The 17,500-nt window shown below is 44.5% G+C and overlaps 2 protein-coding genes across 6 annotated transcripts in view; both read left to right on the top strand.

The window, feature by feature from the left end:
- lmtk3 (lemur tyrosine kinase 3) overlaps positions 1-15,706 on the top strand; it is a 22,451-nt gene extending 6,745 nt beyond the window's left edge. For 2 of the 4 annotated variants that reach the window (XM_042108062.1, XM_042108061.1), the window contains exons 5-16: positions 127-245; positions 1,285-1,372; positions 1,728-1,876; positions 2,353-2,437; positions 2,809-2,930; positions 3,346-3,495; positions 3,763-10,606; positions 11,008-11,177; positions 11,623-11,756; positions 13,051-13,394; positions 13,533-13,614; positions 14,332-15,706. In XM_042108062.1, the coding sequence (XP_041963996.1) occupies positions 127-245; positions 1,285-1,372; positions 1,728-1,876; positions 2,353-2,437; positions 2,809-2,930; positions 3,346-3,495; positions 3,763-10,606; positions 11,008-11,177; positions 11,623-11,756; positions 13,051-13,394; positions 13,533-13,614; positions 14,332-14,453 (8,409 nt within the window). In that variant the 3' untranslated portion in view covers positions 14,454-15,706. The other 2 variants (XM_042108063.1, XM_042108064.1) reach the window with 2 other exon arrangements.
- A 1,121-nt stretch (positions 15,707-16,827) lies between these two features.
- Positions 16,828-17,500, top strand: part of prpf31 (PRP31 pre-mRNA processing factor 31 homolog (yeast)) — a 6,593-nt gene continuing 5,920 nt past the window's right edge. For both annotated transcript variants that reach the window (XM_042107927.1, XM_042107926.1), the window contains exons 1-2: positions 16,828-16,979; positions 17,378-17,500. The exon at positions 17,378-17,500 is cut by the window's right edge and continues 93 nt beyond it. In XM_042107927.1, coding sequence (XP_041963861.1) covers positions 17,378-17,500 — 123 coding nt within the window. In that variant the 5' untranslated portion in view covers positions 16,828-16,979. The remainder of the gene's footprint in view (positions 16,980-17,377) is intronic.

Here is a 17,500-nt window from a genome sequence, read left to right as displayed (position 1 = left end):
TGCCCCCCCCCATTCCCCCCTCCTGTCCTGTTCTGTCTTTGTCATAATATATGTTTATTTACTCTTTTACTCTTTATATTTTATTTTTACTTACCCCCCCCCCCCCCCACTTATTCCTGTCCTCAGGTGATCCTGGCGGAGGTGCTAGGGGACTGCGGCTCCGCCCAGGCTGTGGTAAAAGAGCTGCGGGCCAGTGCCAGTCCACTGGAGCAGAGGAAGTTCCTGGCAGAGTCAGAACCCTACAGGTTAGAGGAAACCCATCACGCAGGCGCCATTTTGATTCATCACGTGCAACGCGTGGCACTTTCAATAACTCAGTTAATCTCAGCCAGCCATAAATGATGGATGAGTACAGTATATTAGACTCCAGGTCATATATCCACTGAGGTATTTTTAGGCTTACTGCCATATGATAATCAACTCACATTCTACAGAGGAGTAATTAATATGATGATGCGACAGCATTTTAATTACGTATTGTTTTATGGTGATTAACTTGGCTTTTTTAGATTATGCATCATAAATGTGTGCAGGAGGAGCCAGTTGACGATCTTATCATGACACATTTTAGACTGTGTTTCTGTGTTCTCACATGACCTATTTCTTCTGTTCAAGTTGGTAATTACATCCGGCTCGCTGTCCTTCTCTCTCCTCTTCGGGCTCTCTGTTTCAGCTGCCCGCTCCCTCGTCTTCGCTGTCCTTCCCCTATTTTCCACTGTCCCCCGTGTGGCGCCACTCCCTGTCTGCCCCTTTGCGTCCACATTTATGTCTGTTTCATGTGACCTGTGAATATTTTGGGCGCACAGATGTAATTTGTGTATAAGTATATATACTCTTTTGATCCCGTGAGGGAAATTTGGTCTCTCTGTATTTTATCCCAATCCGTGAATTAGTGAAACACACACAGCACACAGTGTACAGTGAGGTGAAGCACACACTAATCCCGGCGCAGTGAGCTGCCTGCATCAACAGCGGCGCTCGGGGAGCAGTGAGGGGTTAGGTGCCTTGCTCAAGGGCACTTCAGCCATGCCTACTGGTCGGGGTTCGAACCGGCAACCCTCCGGTTACAGGTCCGGTTACAGGTCCGAAGTGCTAACCAGTAGGCTACGGCTGCCCCTACGTCTGTGTGCGTTTGTGTGGTGTCACTCTCTTTCTCTGTGTGTATTCATATATATATGTGTGTGTTTGTGTGTGTGTGTGTGTGTGTGTGTATGTGTGTGTATGATTACCCTGTTATCTAGTTTTAGTCTAATTGCCATGGGTTGTTCTGTTTCTGACTTCCAGAAGCCTTCAGCATCCAAATGTCCTGCAGTGTCTGGGCCAGTGCAGTGAGATCACCCCCTATCTGTTGGTCATGGAGTTCTGCCAGCTGGTGAGACACTCAACACAAATAAAGACAAACGTTAATCCAATTAACACTTCATAACACAGGCCCTCTTCAAGATGTCTCGCATTACACTAAATTTAACCCCTTAAGATGCATAATGTAGGAATTATTTCACTGCTGTTGTACCAGTAGAACTCAGAGTTATCTGTTAGATATTGAACTTGAACTTGATTATTCATAAACTAATCATTATATACATAATATTCATGTGTTGCAGTGGCATACCAATGCAGCTGTACTAGCTGTCTCATACGATCTTAAGCTCCCTATCTGATAGCATCATCAACTTGATACATGGAATAATTCATGGCTCACTTAGGCCTCTTAATGTGGTTTCCAGGGCGACCTGAAGAGGTATCTGAGGGCTCAGAGGAAGTCAGATGGCATGACCCCTGACCTTTTGAGTCGTGACCTGCTGACCCTGCAGCGGATGGCCTTTGAGATCACCTCTGGCCTTCTCCATCTGCATGAGAACAACTACATCCATAGGTATGAGAGTCAGTTCTACGAGCAGCAATTTCTTATAATGGCAAGATGGACTTCAGATGGAGGTTAGACTTGTGTGATTAGTGATTAGGTTTAGCACCTACAATGCCCTTATTAGATAGCAAAATCAGTTCGATTTTGCAGCTTCTCAGCTGCTGTCTTGAAAATGCAGTCTTTAGATATTGCATTAAGGTCCATCACAGAGTAGGAATCCATGCATTATTCTACTAAATGAAAAATACTTAGAGGACAGCGATCCCCATATCTGTTGAAGTTGCCGATCAGTCAAGTCAGTTTGGCCGTGTTCAAATTTTCATTTTAAGATAATTTAAGAGAATTTATTGACAATCTATTTATTTAATAGCTGTCAGAATATAACAAGAGAGTATCCCTTTAAGCATGATTTGATTTCTAATATCCTGTCTCCTTTTGTCTGATATCTGCTTTTCTTTCTTTCTTTCTTTTGTTTGTCTAAACAGTGATTTGGCTCTAAGAAACTGCCTCCTCACATCTGACCTTACTGTTAGAATAGGAGATTATGGTCTGTCACACAACCACTACAAGGTATCTAACTTGTGCCTTACATATCTTCATCATATACACATATACATCATATTAGACATAACATACACATATATGCCATGTGCCATTCTCATCTACAGTGCATCATATGCACAGGACATCTAAATATACATCAGTAGTGTAGTATGTGTAGTATGTAGTACATCAGTCTATACAATGTATGGCTTAAACAAAATAAAAGCATAACTAAGGTGTAACTGAAGCATGAATATTAACATGTCATATTCGTATTATGAGATTGTATTATATACTGTATATTATTCATATTATCATATCATATCATAATACAGTATTACCCAAGAGTGTCATGTTTTTCACTCATCTCTCTGTATCTGAATGTGTACACGTATTAGGAGGACTATTACTTAACACCAGATAAACTGTGGATCCCTCTCCGCTGGATTGCCCCAGAGCTGCTGGAGGAATACAGAGGAAGTCTGATTGTCACTGACCAGACAAAGACCAGCAATGTCTGGTACGGAAAAAATACTCAACACAATATATGTATTTTTTTATTTATGTTGTCTTATTGATGTCTGTTCAATATAGTCTGTGCAATTTTGTCACACATTACAGTGTTTACCATTTTATGTGGATTATTACATATCCTATATATTCAAAATAATAACAATGATAACCATTCTACAACAACAACACATTACATTTATATAGGGCTTTTCGGGACACTCAAAGCGCTTCACAGTGAAGGAGGAACCTCATTAACCACCACCAATCTAGTGTTCTGAAAGAGAACTTTCTGTGTTTGAGTGAATGTTTTAGTGCTCTGAATCAGCCTACCCTTTGTCTACTGTGGCTTAGTGTTTTGCTGAATCACTGCTCCTTGTTGCTTATGAGCATCATGTTCATCGCCTCTCTCCTCCACCCTGCAGGTCTTTAGGTGTGGTGATCTGGGAGCTGTTTGAGTTCGGCTCCCAGCCCCACAGACACCTGAGCGATGAGGAGGTTCTCACCTTCGTCATCAGGGAGCGACAGATCACACTGGCTCAGCCACGACTCAAACTCTCCCATGCAGACTACTGGTCAGTCCAGCAACGGCATGAAAACATACAGTAGAATGAACACACACAATAATTACATTGTATCCAATATGCTAATTATTAACAATAAATACTTTCCTAAATGAACATTAAATATATGATTTAAAAATAGAATGTTTTAAATGTAAAACCTGTGACAATACATGCTTAATAGTCTGTTATGAAATTGTTAAAGCATGGCATTAAAGCAATATGATGTAATTGATGTATGCTCCAATATGTTAATCTTGCTGTTTTGTGTTTGTTCAGGTATGAGGTCATGCAGTCTTGCTGGTTGCCATCATCTCAGCGTCCCTCAATCGCCGAAATCTTCCTCCTCCTATCCTCTCTGCTGGCTGCAGAGCGCCGAGTGAGCCGCAGAAGCATGGGTGATGACGAGGATGAAGAAGAGTACGAGGAAGAGGACGAGAGAGGGAGAAGAGGGGAGAGCGAGGATTCGTTTGAGAGGCGGTGGGATTCCCTCCGCCCACCAGCCTTCCAGACAGTGGCAGGGGAGAGACGGAGGGAGAGAGAGTACGAGAGGGAGTACGAGAGGGACGATAACGGCTACCGGGGTCATAACGGCTCTTTCCCTCTGCTGGACCCGGTGGGAAACAGCATCGCCCCCTCCTCCTCTGAGCTCGATGACATCCTGACCGTGACGGAGACCAGCAAAGGGTTAAACTTTGAGTATTTCTGGGAGAAAGCCCACGGAAGGAAAGGTTACAAACCGCTCCCACCACCTCAGCCAATCCCAACTCCTAATTCAACGCACAGGCAGTCCTTGGACACACCTACCGTTGTCCCGGTGATCAGTGCTCGGAGCCCCTCCCTTGCTAGCGAGTATTACATCAGGCTGGAGGAGCACACTCCCCAGGACAGGTCCCCCACTCTTAAAGGCAAAGTGCCCTCTCAAAGGACAGAGTCCACCTCCCCCGGGGACTTGGAGCTTGTGGAGCTTCAGAGCGGAATGCTGGGAAAGGAAGAGAAAGGACAAGGTTCCGTCCAGACGGTACAAACCGTGAGGTCTAGCGAGATCCAGGTGCTGGTCCCAAACACTGGCGTGGTGGAGTTCAGCAAGGAGAGCAGCAACAGAGTCACAGACTTCACTGTGGTAGACATTGGAGAAAGGGGGAGTGAGAGGGAGGGGAGATCAAGGCAGTCCCATGGCTCTCAAGGGCCCATCCTCCCCCCAAAGCCCCGTACCGTGCCGCCCACCGCGGGTAACCTCCTCCACTCTCGTCCCCTGCCAGCACCGCCTGTTGGGTACCACCGACTAATCGGACTGGGTCACTACCCTGGCACCTCCTACCCACTTGGCAAGGGGCATGGAGGAAGTTGTTCAGTGCCAAAGGCTACCTTTGACCATTTAGGGCTGCACCGCCATCGCCAGACTATGCCCCCCTCACCCTCTCTCTCCCCCTCTATACCCCAGTCCTCTGGGGGCCACTCCGTATACCCCCCGCCCCAAACCTGCCCCCCACCCCTCCCTCCCCATTACAGAATCCATCGGGCTCCTTACTACCCCGGGGAACCTTACACTAGTCGCTATAGTTCATTGCACTTACAAAGAGACCCACTGTCCTGTGATTATCTCGAAAAGAGGCCCCTTGACAAAGGATTGACACGTTCACAGTCTTTGTACAATTCTAGGGGGGCTTCAGAAGCCCAGTCGAGAGACATAGAATCCCCGGTCCACAGAGACTCTCCGCGTTCAAAAATGACTCGCTCCCAGTCTACAATTCCTACAATCGAAAGACATTCCTCCTCCAGCCCAAACTACTCGGACGAGGACGACTCGCCATTTGAATCACCAACCCGACTCCACGGAGCATCCACCGTCCAACACACCAGCCTGGCGAACGAACGTGACTCTGCCACTGACGAGCTACTGTCCCGGGGGATGAAGCGCACACAGTCCCGTCTCGCCACCATCCTGCCAGCCATATGGAGAGAGGACGAGGAGATGAGGGAGCGGGCAGAGGCGGCCAGGAAGTCTCCCATGCATCTGTTCCTGACAGAAATCTCCAGTGTGAGCGAGTCCACAGACTCCAAAACAGATGACACAACATGGAGCCCCGATGGTCAGACGAGACAAGAGGCAAAAGCAGAGAGAGAGACCATTGGGAACATTCACTTTCCTCTGCGAGGGATGCGCCGCTCCCAGTCCCTAGTGACAGAGCTCGGGTCTGCAGCGAGGACATGGGACAGCGACATTCTGACAAGCACAGACTATGGGAAAGGATCCGTCAAGAAGGACTTGTTCCTCACTGAAATCAACACGGAGAGGAGGGACAGTGAAGACCTGGGCGAGGACAGCTATGAGAACGCCAATCTCTGCCCCACTGGTCTGCCTAGTTATGCTGAGGCTGAAGAGGCCTTCTCAAGAGGAATGAGGAGATCACGATCTCTGCTATCAGAGATGTCTGAGCAAGCAGAGAATGAATCCAGCAGGAAAGGAGAAATGACCAGAGAGGAGTTCTTGAAAGAGATCCAGTCTGCTGAGACGTTTCTCACAGAGATCATTACCAGACAACGCAAGCAGGAAGAAGCCTTGGCCTCAACACCCCCCACATCTCCTGAGTATGAGTCCATATGCATCGACCCAGAGGCTGGGCAGACCATAACTTTCCAGTCTGAGAGACCAAGCACTGGGACAAACAATGCACCCGCCGATATGAAGGAGGCCATTTATGCTCAAGTTACCAAGCGTGCAAAAAGGAGCGAAATTAAAGTCGCCATGCGTCCAGATATTCCAGTACTACAAATAGGTTCTGAAAAATATGCTGCCAAACTGGAAAGGAAAAGTACCAGCCCTGGCTCTTCCTGCCTCCCTTCTGAGTCAGGGAATGAAGGAGCATTTGGCAAAGATGCAACCAGTTCACATTTTCCATCAAACCACGAAACTGCCATCAAACCCAGAAGCTTGGAATTATCTGGGGTTTCGCCAAGAAATGGTCTTTTTCCTGACCAATGTCTGCCTGGTGCGAAAGAAGATTCATTTTCGCAGAACAATTTCACAGAGACCAACACGACACAGGCCAGTGAGGTACTGCCGCCAGAGGAGAATCAGGAGAAGACACGTGCACATGATTCAAGTGAGAGGACTGGAGAAGATGTAAGAGATATTGATGATGTGTTTAGTTCTAGATTCCCTCTCAGCTCTCCACCAGAGATCATGCTGACAGGCAACAGCACTAGAGTACTAGAGCAATTTGATGCAGTAGAGGGAAACGAAGAGGGCAGTAATGCACAAACCATTAACACGTCCACAGTAATAGACATCGCAGCCAGTACTGAAAACACTGTAGAGCATTCAAAGCATTGTGTAAATAAGACCACATTTCTAGATCTGTCCAATGATACAAGTATGGCTGATACTGAGGGCTGTGATGCAGAAATGTGTACTGAGATTGGTCAACACATATCAGATCACCTCAGCTCACCTACCTGTGACCCATCATATTCTACAGCCAAGCCGTATCCCGTAGATTCTGCAAACGATTTAAGCACAGTCTCTCCTCAGAAAGAAAGGGATGATGTACACACTAGTAATTCTGTGTCACCTATACCTAACCGGCTGCCCTCGGCTTTGATACCAGACTGTGACCAGAAGCTCTCTAGTCAACAGATCAGACCTGCAGATCCATGTTTCTTGCCACTAACCTCTCTACACCAGACCACAGCTAACCAGCAAACACACACTGATTCCACTTTCATCTCGTTGACTTCCACCCAACAGACACCTACAGACTCCAGCTTCTCTCCCTTAACATCCACCCAGCAGACCCCAACCGACTCCGGCTTCTCCCCACTAACATCCACTCAGCAGACGCCAACCGACTCTGCTTTCTCAACCCTCACCTCCGCCTCCAGCTCCACAGACTGTCTAACAGCTGGAGACCTAATGATGGCGGGTGGGTTAAGCAGTGGGTGGAGAGCCTTGGGTGCGGAGACGCCTCACAGGGACTCGGCTTACTTCTCCGACAGCGACTGGGAATCGGGAGAGGGAATAGCCAGAAGAGTCGGAGACGGACTGGGCTTGGGCCGCCCAGGCAACAGCCGAGGAGGAGAGAGGGGAACACTGGTGGGGATCGAGGAGAAGATGGAGATCGAGTATGAAAGGGGACATGAAGGAACAATGCACGATGAGGCTGTAGTCATCAGGGAGGAAGACAAGATGGAAACCGATGAGGAAAAACACCACCGATGGTCTGAAGAAATGGTATTTAATAAGGACAATATGATAGAGAAGGATTTAGTCACCTCTGAGTGTAATGATTATGGACTCAAAGAGATAGAGGAGCCAATCAATGAATCGAAAGACACTCAAGGTAAAGCTAATGAGGAGTTTATTGCTAAGTTGTTCTCCAATTTGGATGATGAAACTTTCAAAGGGTTTCCATACAGCTGCAACAGCCAACTAAGCTATGAGGCATTTTCACAAATGGACAAAGTGGAGATATCCAACGTTCAGTCAAAAGACAACACATGCTATGACCCATCTGAGGCAAACCCGTTGTCAGTGCCACCAAAAACAATCCCTCCGTTTGAGCCTCAAAGTGAGAGTCATTTACAACAGCTGTTGGATGAAGAAGTCAGAGAAATTCAGCCAGATGTGAATGAGGTGACTTCAGGTTCAGTTTTGAAGGAATTAAATAGTGGATCAAGCCAAGAAGGGTTACTGGGGCCAACAAGCACGAATCCTGACAGCAGTGAGTCTAGGCTGTCAAGGTTTTACAATATTAACACAAATGACTCCAACCCCAGTAACAATGCGCAAGAGAATTTTGAGGATCACATGAGTGATTCAAAAGAACATGCCTGCAGATCCCTCTTCTCTGACAGAAGTGGTGATGAACCCACAACAGAGGACATTCATACATTCGAAATGCAGAGTGACGATGCTAATGAGCTTGGTCTAAGGAATCTGAGTTACTCAGAGGACGTTAATGAAGTGAAAGCCATGGCGAAGTCGGAGTGTGAGAAACAGCTGGCAGCTGGAGAGCTGTGCTTTTCAATGAAAGAGGTATCGCGAGGTGAGAGAGATGTTCCAGTTACTCAGAACGAGCCCTCAGGCCCAGCAGGGACATCTGAGGTAAACAGCAACGGAGAAGCTAAAGAGCTGGAGCTTAAAACACAAGAGCTCTGGAATACCCTTGAGGAGGATGAGGGAACAGGAGGCTTTGTTAAAGGGGAGCTAGACTGCCACCGCTTCCAGCAAGACAATTTGCACCTTTGGCCAGCAGAGAATGACCAGTGGGCGTCAGCAGAAACTCGGAGGCCTGAGGCAGAGCTGGGCTCAGAGTTTTTCTCGAGCTCTTGCAAAAAGGCCTGGGGAGAGAAGAACGGCCTGGACATGGGTCGAGAATTCTGGGACGCAGAAGCCAACGACGAGCTGGCAGAGAGCGAGCCTCACCCCACAGCACGCCAGAAATTTGAGGAGGATTTTAACGACGAAAGACAAGGACATACTGACCACGCTGAGGTGGAGGGAAGATCACTCTCAGTGCAGACACCCATAAGTCAAGACTTTACGGTCTCTGAAGGGCCACACAACCTTCTCCAGCAAGCAGACATAGAGCAAGAAGAGGAGAACATTGAAGACCTAGACCAGGGGAATCATGTGGATTTAGCTGGAGAAGCTATGGAAATTGAAGTTGAAAACATAGAAAATCCCGGTCTGGACCTTCCCAGCTCAGTCAAGATCAGACATACAGACAGTGCTGAGGATAGCTGTACTATAGTCCAGAAGTACCCAGGATTCAACAGCATTCTGGGAGATAGTGAAGCAGAGGAGAATCAAAATTTTAACAAACTTAAGGAAAATCATGTAACAGACACTGTAGATGGGAGTGAGGAGCTGTGTCCTCAAACGCCATACTCCAGTGAGAGTGATTTTGGTGCTGCAGGGTTTGAAGCCGATACAAACAGAAGCCACATTCCTGACTCTGGTCATAACAGTGAATCTTTGGTCGAGATTCAAAATCACAGTGCTTGCATAGAGGATGCAGAAGACCATGCTTGCCCACCAACTAAAAGAAAGAAGACAGGGGATGGCGTCTTTGAAGATGTCAGGGAAGAAAGCAGGTCTGATTCTCCTTCATGCCCCAGCCTCACCAACACTGCTGATCCTTGCAAGATGCACAGTAGTAACACACAATGTTTAATGTCTGATTTGGTGTCTGAGGACATAATTAATTCTGTACCTCCATCTCTTTCGCAACACGACAAGTGCCAAAGCCCCACGAATTTCCCCAATGTTGTGCACCACATAGAGATCAAGGTGAGCTCTGACAGTGAGCTTAGCGTGGACAGCACCAGTGCAGGCCTTGGTGCCAAACGGGAACAAGAACGTACAGTTTCTCCAACTAGCGAGGTTCCCGCCAGTGTCTCACCCCAAGCACCTCCAGTTGTCAACACCATTAGCAAAGGGATCTCGGCCAACATCAGCATCCTTCCTGTGCAAAGACCGGAGTCGACTGACCTGAGAGAAGAGCACAACCACAAAGATCCAAACAGTGCCAGCGAAGCTTCCTTAAACAACACCGCCAGCCTTTCCCAGAAGGCCACCCACCCACAGCTTGCGCTCGGCTCCTGCGGCGCCATCCCTGAACTGTTGATCTCTGAGTGGAAGGACCTGGAGGAGGAGCCCTTGGAGGATTTTGAGAGACTGGAGCAGCTGTGCCGCATCTCTGAGGATTGTGAGGATTCCCTCGGAGATCTCTTCCTGGGGAACCTGGAGCTGCTGGAGTCTCTGAAAAAGACCCCGGAGCAAAGACTAAAGAGCAGGAGTGAGAGTAATAATGAGGACGCGAGGTGCTCTGAGGCAGCTAAGCCATCGGAAGAAGAAGATTCTGGAAGACTAGAAATGAAAAAGGATGTTGACTGTTTGTCAGACACTTTACGAGCCAATTCTGAGGAGCAGGGAAGATATGATGGCTCTAATCAGACCTATAGTCCTGAGTCTTCCTGGGGAAAGCGTCTTTCTCCTGACATTAACAGAAAGACTCTTCAGACTACATCAAACCACTCACCAAGTCATGCTGGTGAGGGAGCAAAGGGTCAACAGTCACTGTCAACGATGCCCACAAAGAATGGCCTCATGATGCAGGCAAGAGAAATAGCATGACACTTTTGAACAACACAATATAACATTAATAATAATATAATTCAAAATTGTGACAGTACTCCTTAAAGGAGCTGTGTGGAGTTTTTTTTAGTTCAGAACATTCACAAATAACCTAGAAACGGCAACAAAATTTGAAGTAACAGTCTACTCTGTGTCGTCCAGATGGCACCAGGCCTGCTGTCTTGCGATGCCACTTTGTACAATGCGTGGTGATGTATATACTGCTTTGTAAGTCAATGGGAGAGTGCTGTGTGGCTGCGTTCAAGACAGGTCACCTCAAACAGTATTCCACATCGCTCCTTTAAAGCAGTCAAGTATTCAAAACCAAACAGAACGCACACATGTGAACGGTCATCTGTGAAAGTTTCTTCTGTCTCTCTCAGGTGTGTGAAGAGAGGTTACAGTACTCACTCAGTGAGAACGTTCAAACCAACGTCCTTTGGGGCCCCGCCACGGTCAGCGACAGTGTCGTTCTAAGACCGTGGAGTGATACCGCTGTTACGGAGCAGGAAGAGGAGAGCAACAGCACTGCAGACAAACAAACCACCAAGAGGTAAGATTGACCAACTCCCTGTCAGGGCGATGATAAACTATACGAATGCTTCTGTGATAACCATGCGGCAGACTTTGTGTGGCCTAATGGATATGCTGAGTTTTGTGTCCCGGTGGTAAAACAGTCTGACAAGGATAGGCTATTTATAGAGGTATTAGGCTGGTTGGTTGTTTAAATTGAGGGGTGTGCAATCTTGTGCAATCCAAATGGGGGCCGCTTGTGGTTGCAGGTTTTTATGGACTAGAACATCTGATTCCACTTAAGTAAACATCTCTGAAGTTCCTTGGAGGAAAGATAAAAGTCCTCCAACCTGTACCTTCATTTTGGGTGAAAGTACATGATAATCTACATACTATACATGAACCACATAATGCTTTTAAATAAATGTAATGATCAAATTTAGACTGTCTCATCTAAAAAAAAGCCCTTTTTCTGATGCCCACAGCAAAGAGAAGCCTGAGGCGGTTGATGCGTCTTTGCTGGAGAAGGAGGCTGCTGAGGCCCCATTGGAGCCACTGACTGTTCTTGAGCAGCCCGAGATGACTCCTTCCCCACCGGCCGCAAACCAGGCAATGAAAGGTACCGTGAGAGGATGCAATAAGCAAAGCAAAGCATCCTGGAATCTTGGCAGTGTCGGTTTTCTGATACCATTGAAGTAGGAATGTTTGGCATTCCTGTCCCAGATTTGATGATGAGGACAACTCCAAGGGTCAGAAAAAGAAGGTCTTAACATCTAGAGACAGCTGTGTGGTAATCTGACTAATGAGAGGGAATGACTTCATGGTTAACATTTTCAGACAAATTAAACAGAACTCCAAATACCGGTAGGCTGTCCTTGGGAAAATGTAGTAGTGCAAATATAGTAGTCCAATATTTCAAAAGCTTTCTACATGTGTTTTTACTAGAGCGGAGCCAGCGACAATAACAAAAAATGTTATTTGGCCGCCATTTGATAATTCTTCAAAATAAAACTTTATCATTAATTTTTCAATTCTTAATGAAGAAAAATCTGAATTTAAAACTTTAATGTCACCATTTTACATAATGTTAGCATTACTTTAATGTGGTTGTGCATATTTAAAGAGGAGGGGGAGGCTGAATTGAAATCCTTTTACCATGTTCTTTCAAAATGCACATAGATATTTATGCTTATTTCGCGTTTGTAGGTACCAGGTCATATACCGAATCACATTCAATAGGCCTACCTTTATCACATAAAGATAGGCTTCAAATTGTGTGAAAACAACAAGTTGTGTATATTTTAAAAGGGGGGTGAATTGGAATCCTTTTTAAACAGCACATAGGGTTATGAACGCTCCGCTCTAGAATCTTTGGTTATGACTATGAGGCAAAGACGTTAGCCTTGCTTTGCCTTGCCTTACCTTGAGGTCCGTGTAATTTCAAGGAAGTTTGCAAGATAACTCTGCTACAATTACAACATTTGCAGATTAGATGTACCTAGGCTAAGTTGCAGCACAATATTTATATTTGTGCAAAACGCTCTTTGTTCAAAAAGGTATACTAGCGCAGCCAGCCTGTTTTCACAACCTGTAAACCTTGTCCCCATCACCATGCAGCGAAGTTGCAAGGCTGGTCCTCCACATACAGGTATATGGGTAGGATACGGCAGGGAAGGCGCACCAATCTCCCTATTACAAGTTTGTTTACCATCAAAATGATTTCAAAGCTGTTATATTAAGGTAATAAACTTACATAGGATGCCTTTAAGCCTCCTCTGGGCCCACAGTTGTACTGTTGATATTGGCTGTTAGGACAGTGCTGTTGATGTCTGATCATTGCACCTGGTACCTCCAGTGAGACCTCACAGTTTTCTCTGTCTTTCGCTCCGTCATCATACCATCCTCTCTTTCAGCTAAACTGGCTCGTCTCTCCCTTTCCTTGCCTCCACTCGCTCTCTCCCTCCCTCTGTCCCCCAATCCTAAGGTAGGCTTTTGGGAAGGGGGGGAGAGCAGAGACAGAAGTGGGAGAAGGAGGGGGCTACCAATAGGAGGTGATCCTGATGAAGATGAGGAAGAGGAGGAGCAGGACGATGAGACGCCCAGGAGAGTGATTGTTGTCACGGAGACCGACGTTGATAAGAGAGTGGGGCTGAGGAGTTTACTGAAGTCGCCACGAGAACCGGTAGACAAAGAGAACAGGGACAGGGGAAGGAACGTGTCCTTTTTTGATGATGTCACAGTCTACCTCTTTGATCAGGTACACTATCTCAATTATTTTTAACAGGATGTATATCTCATCAAGTCAGTAAATGTGATGTTATCAGCCAAATACCATCAATTTATAAGCATTTTCTCTAATGCTTTTTTTGTTTGTTTTGTTGATATTGTCTTTCAGGAAACTCCAACAAATGAGCTGGGGTCTTGCTCCACTCCCACGAGTCCATCAGCACCTGGAAAGTCTCATTTTGATGGATTTGGTGAGTCCGCTCTGAAAATATACCCACATGCCTATCTAGTTATAAGAAGGTATGATCACAGTCTGTGGAAAGTGCTATAAAGACAGACTACAGAATGTGTGTGAATCACTTCTTTCCTACATAGAATTCACAGATTCATTGTTGTTATTGTCATGTAGATTTTCCTTTAGAATGATGAACTCTTGTCCTGTTTTTTGGCTAAAATTAGGCATTGCCTCCAGCCCTCCCACTCAGAACACATATTTGAACAGATCAAAGCTTTGCTTTGGAGTAGTATAATTATTTACAGCCTTTATTTTTAACTTGGGAAATGTTACAGATACAGCCTTTCCGCATTTTACAGGGTGGCTCTTTTATGGTGAGATCTGTTACATTAATGTGAAATGCTAAAAATCAATCATTCAGTCACATATTCATAATGTTTTGATATAGTAAAACACAAATCTGACATTCATTTGCATATATATTCTGTATGCTATACAAAGAGGTCAGTCCCGTCTGAAATATTTCTTTGACTTATTAAGTGATGTATTATGTGTGTTTTTGTCACCACCTCCTATTATAACAGAAAAAATCTTGAATGAATGACACCGATCTTCATACGCTTCCAGTGAGCAAAGGACCCACGTCTTACATGCAAAACTGAAAGTATTTCATCATAACAGTGTATTAATATGTATACAGACAGAGTGTTTATGTTTCATTTCTTTGCATCAGGTACAAGCAAGATGAGCAAGAGCAGAGACCATTCCACAAAAGCAAGATCTCCCACCGGCTCCTCCCGTGTGACATCATCCCGTTTCACCGTTAGTCCCGCTGACGATCCTCACTTAGTCTGATTACATAGTCTCTAATGTAAGCACCGAGCTGTCAGTCAATAGTGGAGGGGTCCTACGTTATTCAACACTACCCCTCCTAGCACTGATGCCACTACTCTCTGTTATTTTTTAAATGAGGCAACAGAAAGACTCCTTTTACTGAAACTGGAAGCATCCCAGGATTTACTGTTGGCAGGATTCTTGACGTTTGTTGATATGTCTCAATATCCCTCAACGCCATGTTTGAGGAACATATAGACAGAAATGAATGACCATATGTGTCAGTAACTCACATTGCTGAAGAGTCTGGAGTTGGCCCATTCTCTAATAGTCTAACAGCTATGCAATGGGAGTCCTCTCGTGTACCAGCTTGTATTTTTGAGCATCTAACCTTTGTATTTTAAGGCACTTTCTTTCCCCTATTACGTGTGAGCTTGAATTAATCTAACTTGCATTTGTAAATTTGTTCTCATGGCAGTCGTCATCTGTGTTGGCTTCAGCTGGAAGGGAACATGACTATTAAAAGTGCAGTACTCTCTGATCATTTGTATAAATTAATGATAGTGACTCTTACAGGTGTATACAACCTCATTTTAGAGCTATTTATTTTAGATGAATTCTTAGAATGCACGCAAAGATTAAACATGGATTCATGAGGTTTTATTTGTTTATTTATTTATCTGGTCATTCATTTATTACTGAATTAATTTATTTACTAATTTAATTGTTTTATTTGTTTGTTTTGGTTGGCCTGCTCCTAAGGATTGCATAATGATGTAGAATCACATTATTTTTGAGATATTACATTTGCCAATTAAGACCTTTTTTGGTCTATGAATTCTCTTCAACAAAAGTACAGTAAAATATTTCCCCATATCTTTTCAATGCTTTCACATGTTTTACATTAGTTGTAGCCTTTTGTAGATGTCAGCTGTCGCTATGTACAGTATGTGTCTTATTGTGTGTTTACCATTTATTTTTTAGTAATGCTATATTTCTTTGCCATATTTTTTCAAGTAATGTAGCTTAGCATGACAAAAAATGAAATTTGCAAATATAATATAAGTTTACTAATCTACTCCTTCATTTTGTACACCTCTCCATAGTAGTTTAGTTCCAGCATATGTTGAGTCTGTTTCAGCGTCAGTTTGATATTGTATTGTTTGAATAACAAATCTCACGACACTGTATAAAGCTGGGGAAATAAAAACAACATGAAAACTGTGAAACATTTATGGATCTGTTTGATGACAATAAATTGTACTGTCTTATAACTTAGTGTTTACAGTGTTCTTACTTGTTAAAAGGCTATACAAAGATGCATGCGTTGACATGTGGACTTGTCATCAACAAAAGAAAAATCAGTGTGGACCAGACATAAAAAAAAAAACATTCAGATAAAGAAAGATAATGCTTGTCACATGGGGTTGTCAAATCAGTGTCAGAATAATAGACTGTATAAATAAGGCCAGAATAAAGTAGGCCTACATGTTGAAATCATGGATAAAAAACAAAGAAAAAGAAAGTTCAAGAAAGATTAATTCATAATGTTATTATTTGCCTACTGCCCCCCCCCCCCCCCACCAGTGTCTCATGCCCTCCTTCTCCAATAGGGTAGAACCTATGGAGAAGGAGGGCATGTGTGTTCACTTTGTGCTTTGTGTGTTCACTAATTCACGGATGGGGTAAATGCAGAGACCAACTTCCTTGTACAGCTTACGCAAGTACTTGGCCTAGAAACCTGATTTACATTTACATTAGAACCATAGAGACAGTAAACAATCCCAACGTCCTTTTATGTTTGGCAAGTCCCTCCACTCAACAACGCACTTTGGGCACTTATCGGGCATTTATTTCAGGCAGAACTGCGCGTGCGCAAAGTGTCACGACACCAACCTCGCCAGCTGCGCAGTAGCTGCGAGATCACAACACACGACTGGCACGATGTATTTACAACATAGACAACTGCCATATTTGCCTTACGAACTAACACCATACATTTCTATGCGAGATTCTTTGTGTGCTGTCTCCTCATTAGAAAGTCTATGTCTACATGCCTTGAAATAAAATCACCACAAATGCAGATTCCACACCTCCCAATTGCTATTTTGTAGCCTATATATAATTGCATTCATGTTTGTGTGGTTTAGCTTATAACTAGGCTATGCCAAGGGCTGTATAGGCCAAATAGAAATATTAAACTATGCCAGAGAATGTCTCCTCATTAGAAAGTCTCTGACTACATCCCGGCCCATGCTTTAAATAAAATCACCACAAATTCAGATTCAACATTTTAACAATCACCTCACAATTGCTATTTTGATGCATTCATGCTTTACTGGGAAATCGGCAATCGGTTGTCTTTTCCCATCATGCCCCTTTACCGATGACGTATATTTATTGCGACTCGACGACGCATGAACGTCTTGAATTGTGAATTCAACATTGCTGGAAACTACAGACAAGACGCTTGAGACTTCTCAGTTATTCTTATACGTACCACTCTTGGAGTAGTTCTTATAGTTTTACTGGAGATAAGCTAAAAAGGTACGGTTTCATTTTCGTGCAATACGTTTTAAGCTAGCTAACGTCACTAAACCTGTTCGCTAACGTTAACTGTGCTGTGTATGTATGATATGATTGAAATAAAACGAGCACCTGGTTTACATCTAGCTCATTTTTCGTTTCTCATGTGTATTTCAATTAATAATGTATGTCAGTTATATGAGTATATGACCGCCTGTTCGATAACGCCACATAAATCATTATATCATATTAAGAGGTAGGTTATTTATAGTTGATTATTTGGGTTAGGCTACATAGTCGAATACAGGTTTGGCACAGATGTGCCGTATTAATAGTTTTCTAGAAGACATTTGTGATGGACATGCACAGAGCGTATGTACGTCAATTGCTACATAAGTGTACTCTTACTTCGTTTGCAGATGTCTCTGGCTGACGAACTGCTCGCTGACTTGGAAGAGGCCGGTGACGAGGGAGAGGATGGACTGTATCCTGGCGAGGAAGGTGGAGGAAGCGACGGAGAGGTCGAAGAGAGTGTGGTTGCA

Source organism: Alosa sapidissima, chromosome 10 (assembly GCF_018492685.1).
Source record: "Alosa sapidissima isolate fAloSap1 chromosome 10, fAloSap1.pri, whole genome shotgun sequence".
NCBI classification, from domain to species: Eukaryota; Metazoa; Chordata; class Actinopteri; order Clupeiformes; family Clupeidae; genus Alosa; species Alosa sapidissima.
The sequence above is the reverse complement of the archived record's forward strand: the minus strand, read 5'-3'. Positions and strand labels throughout refer to the sequence as shown.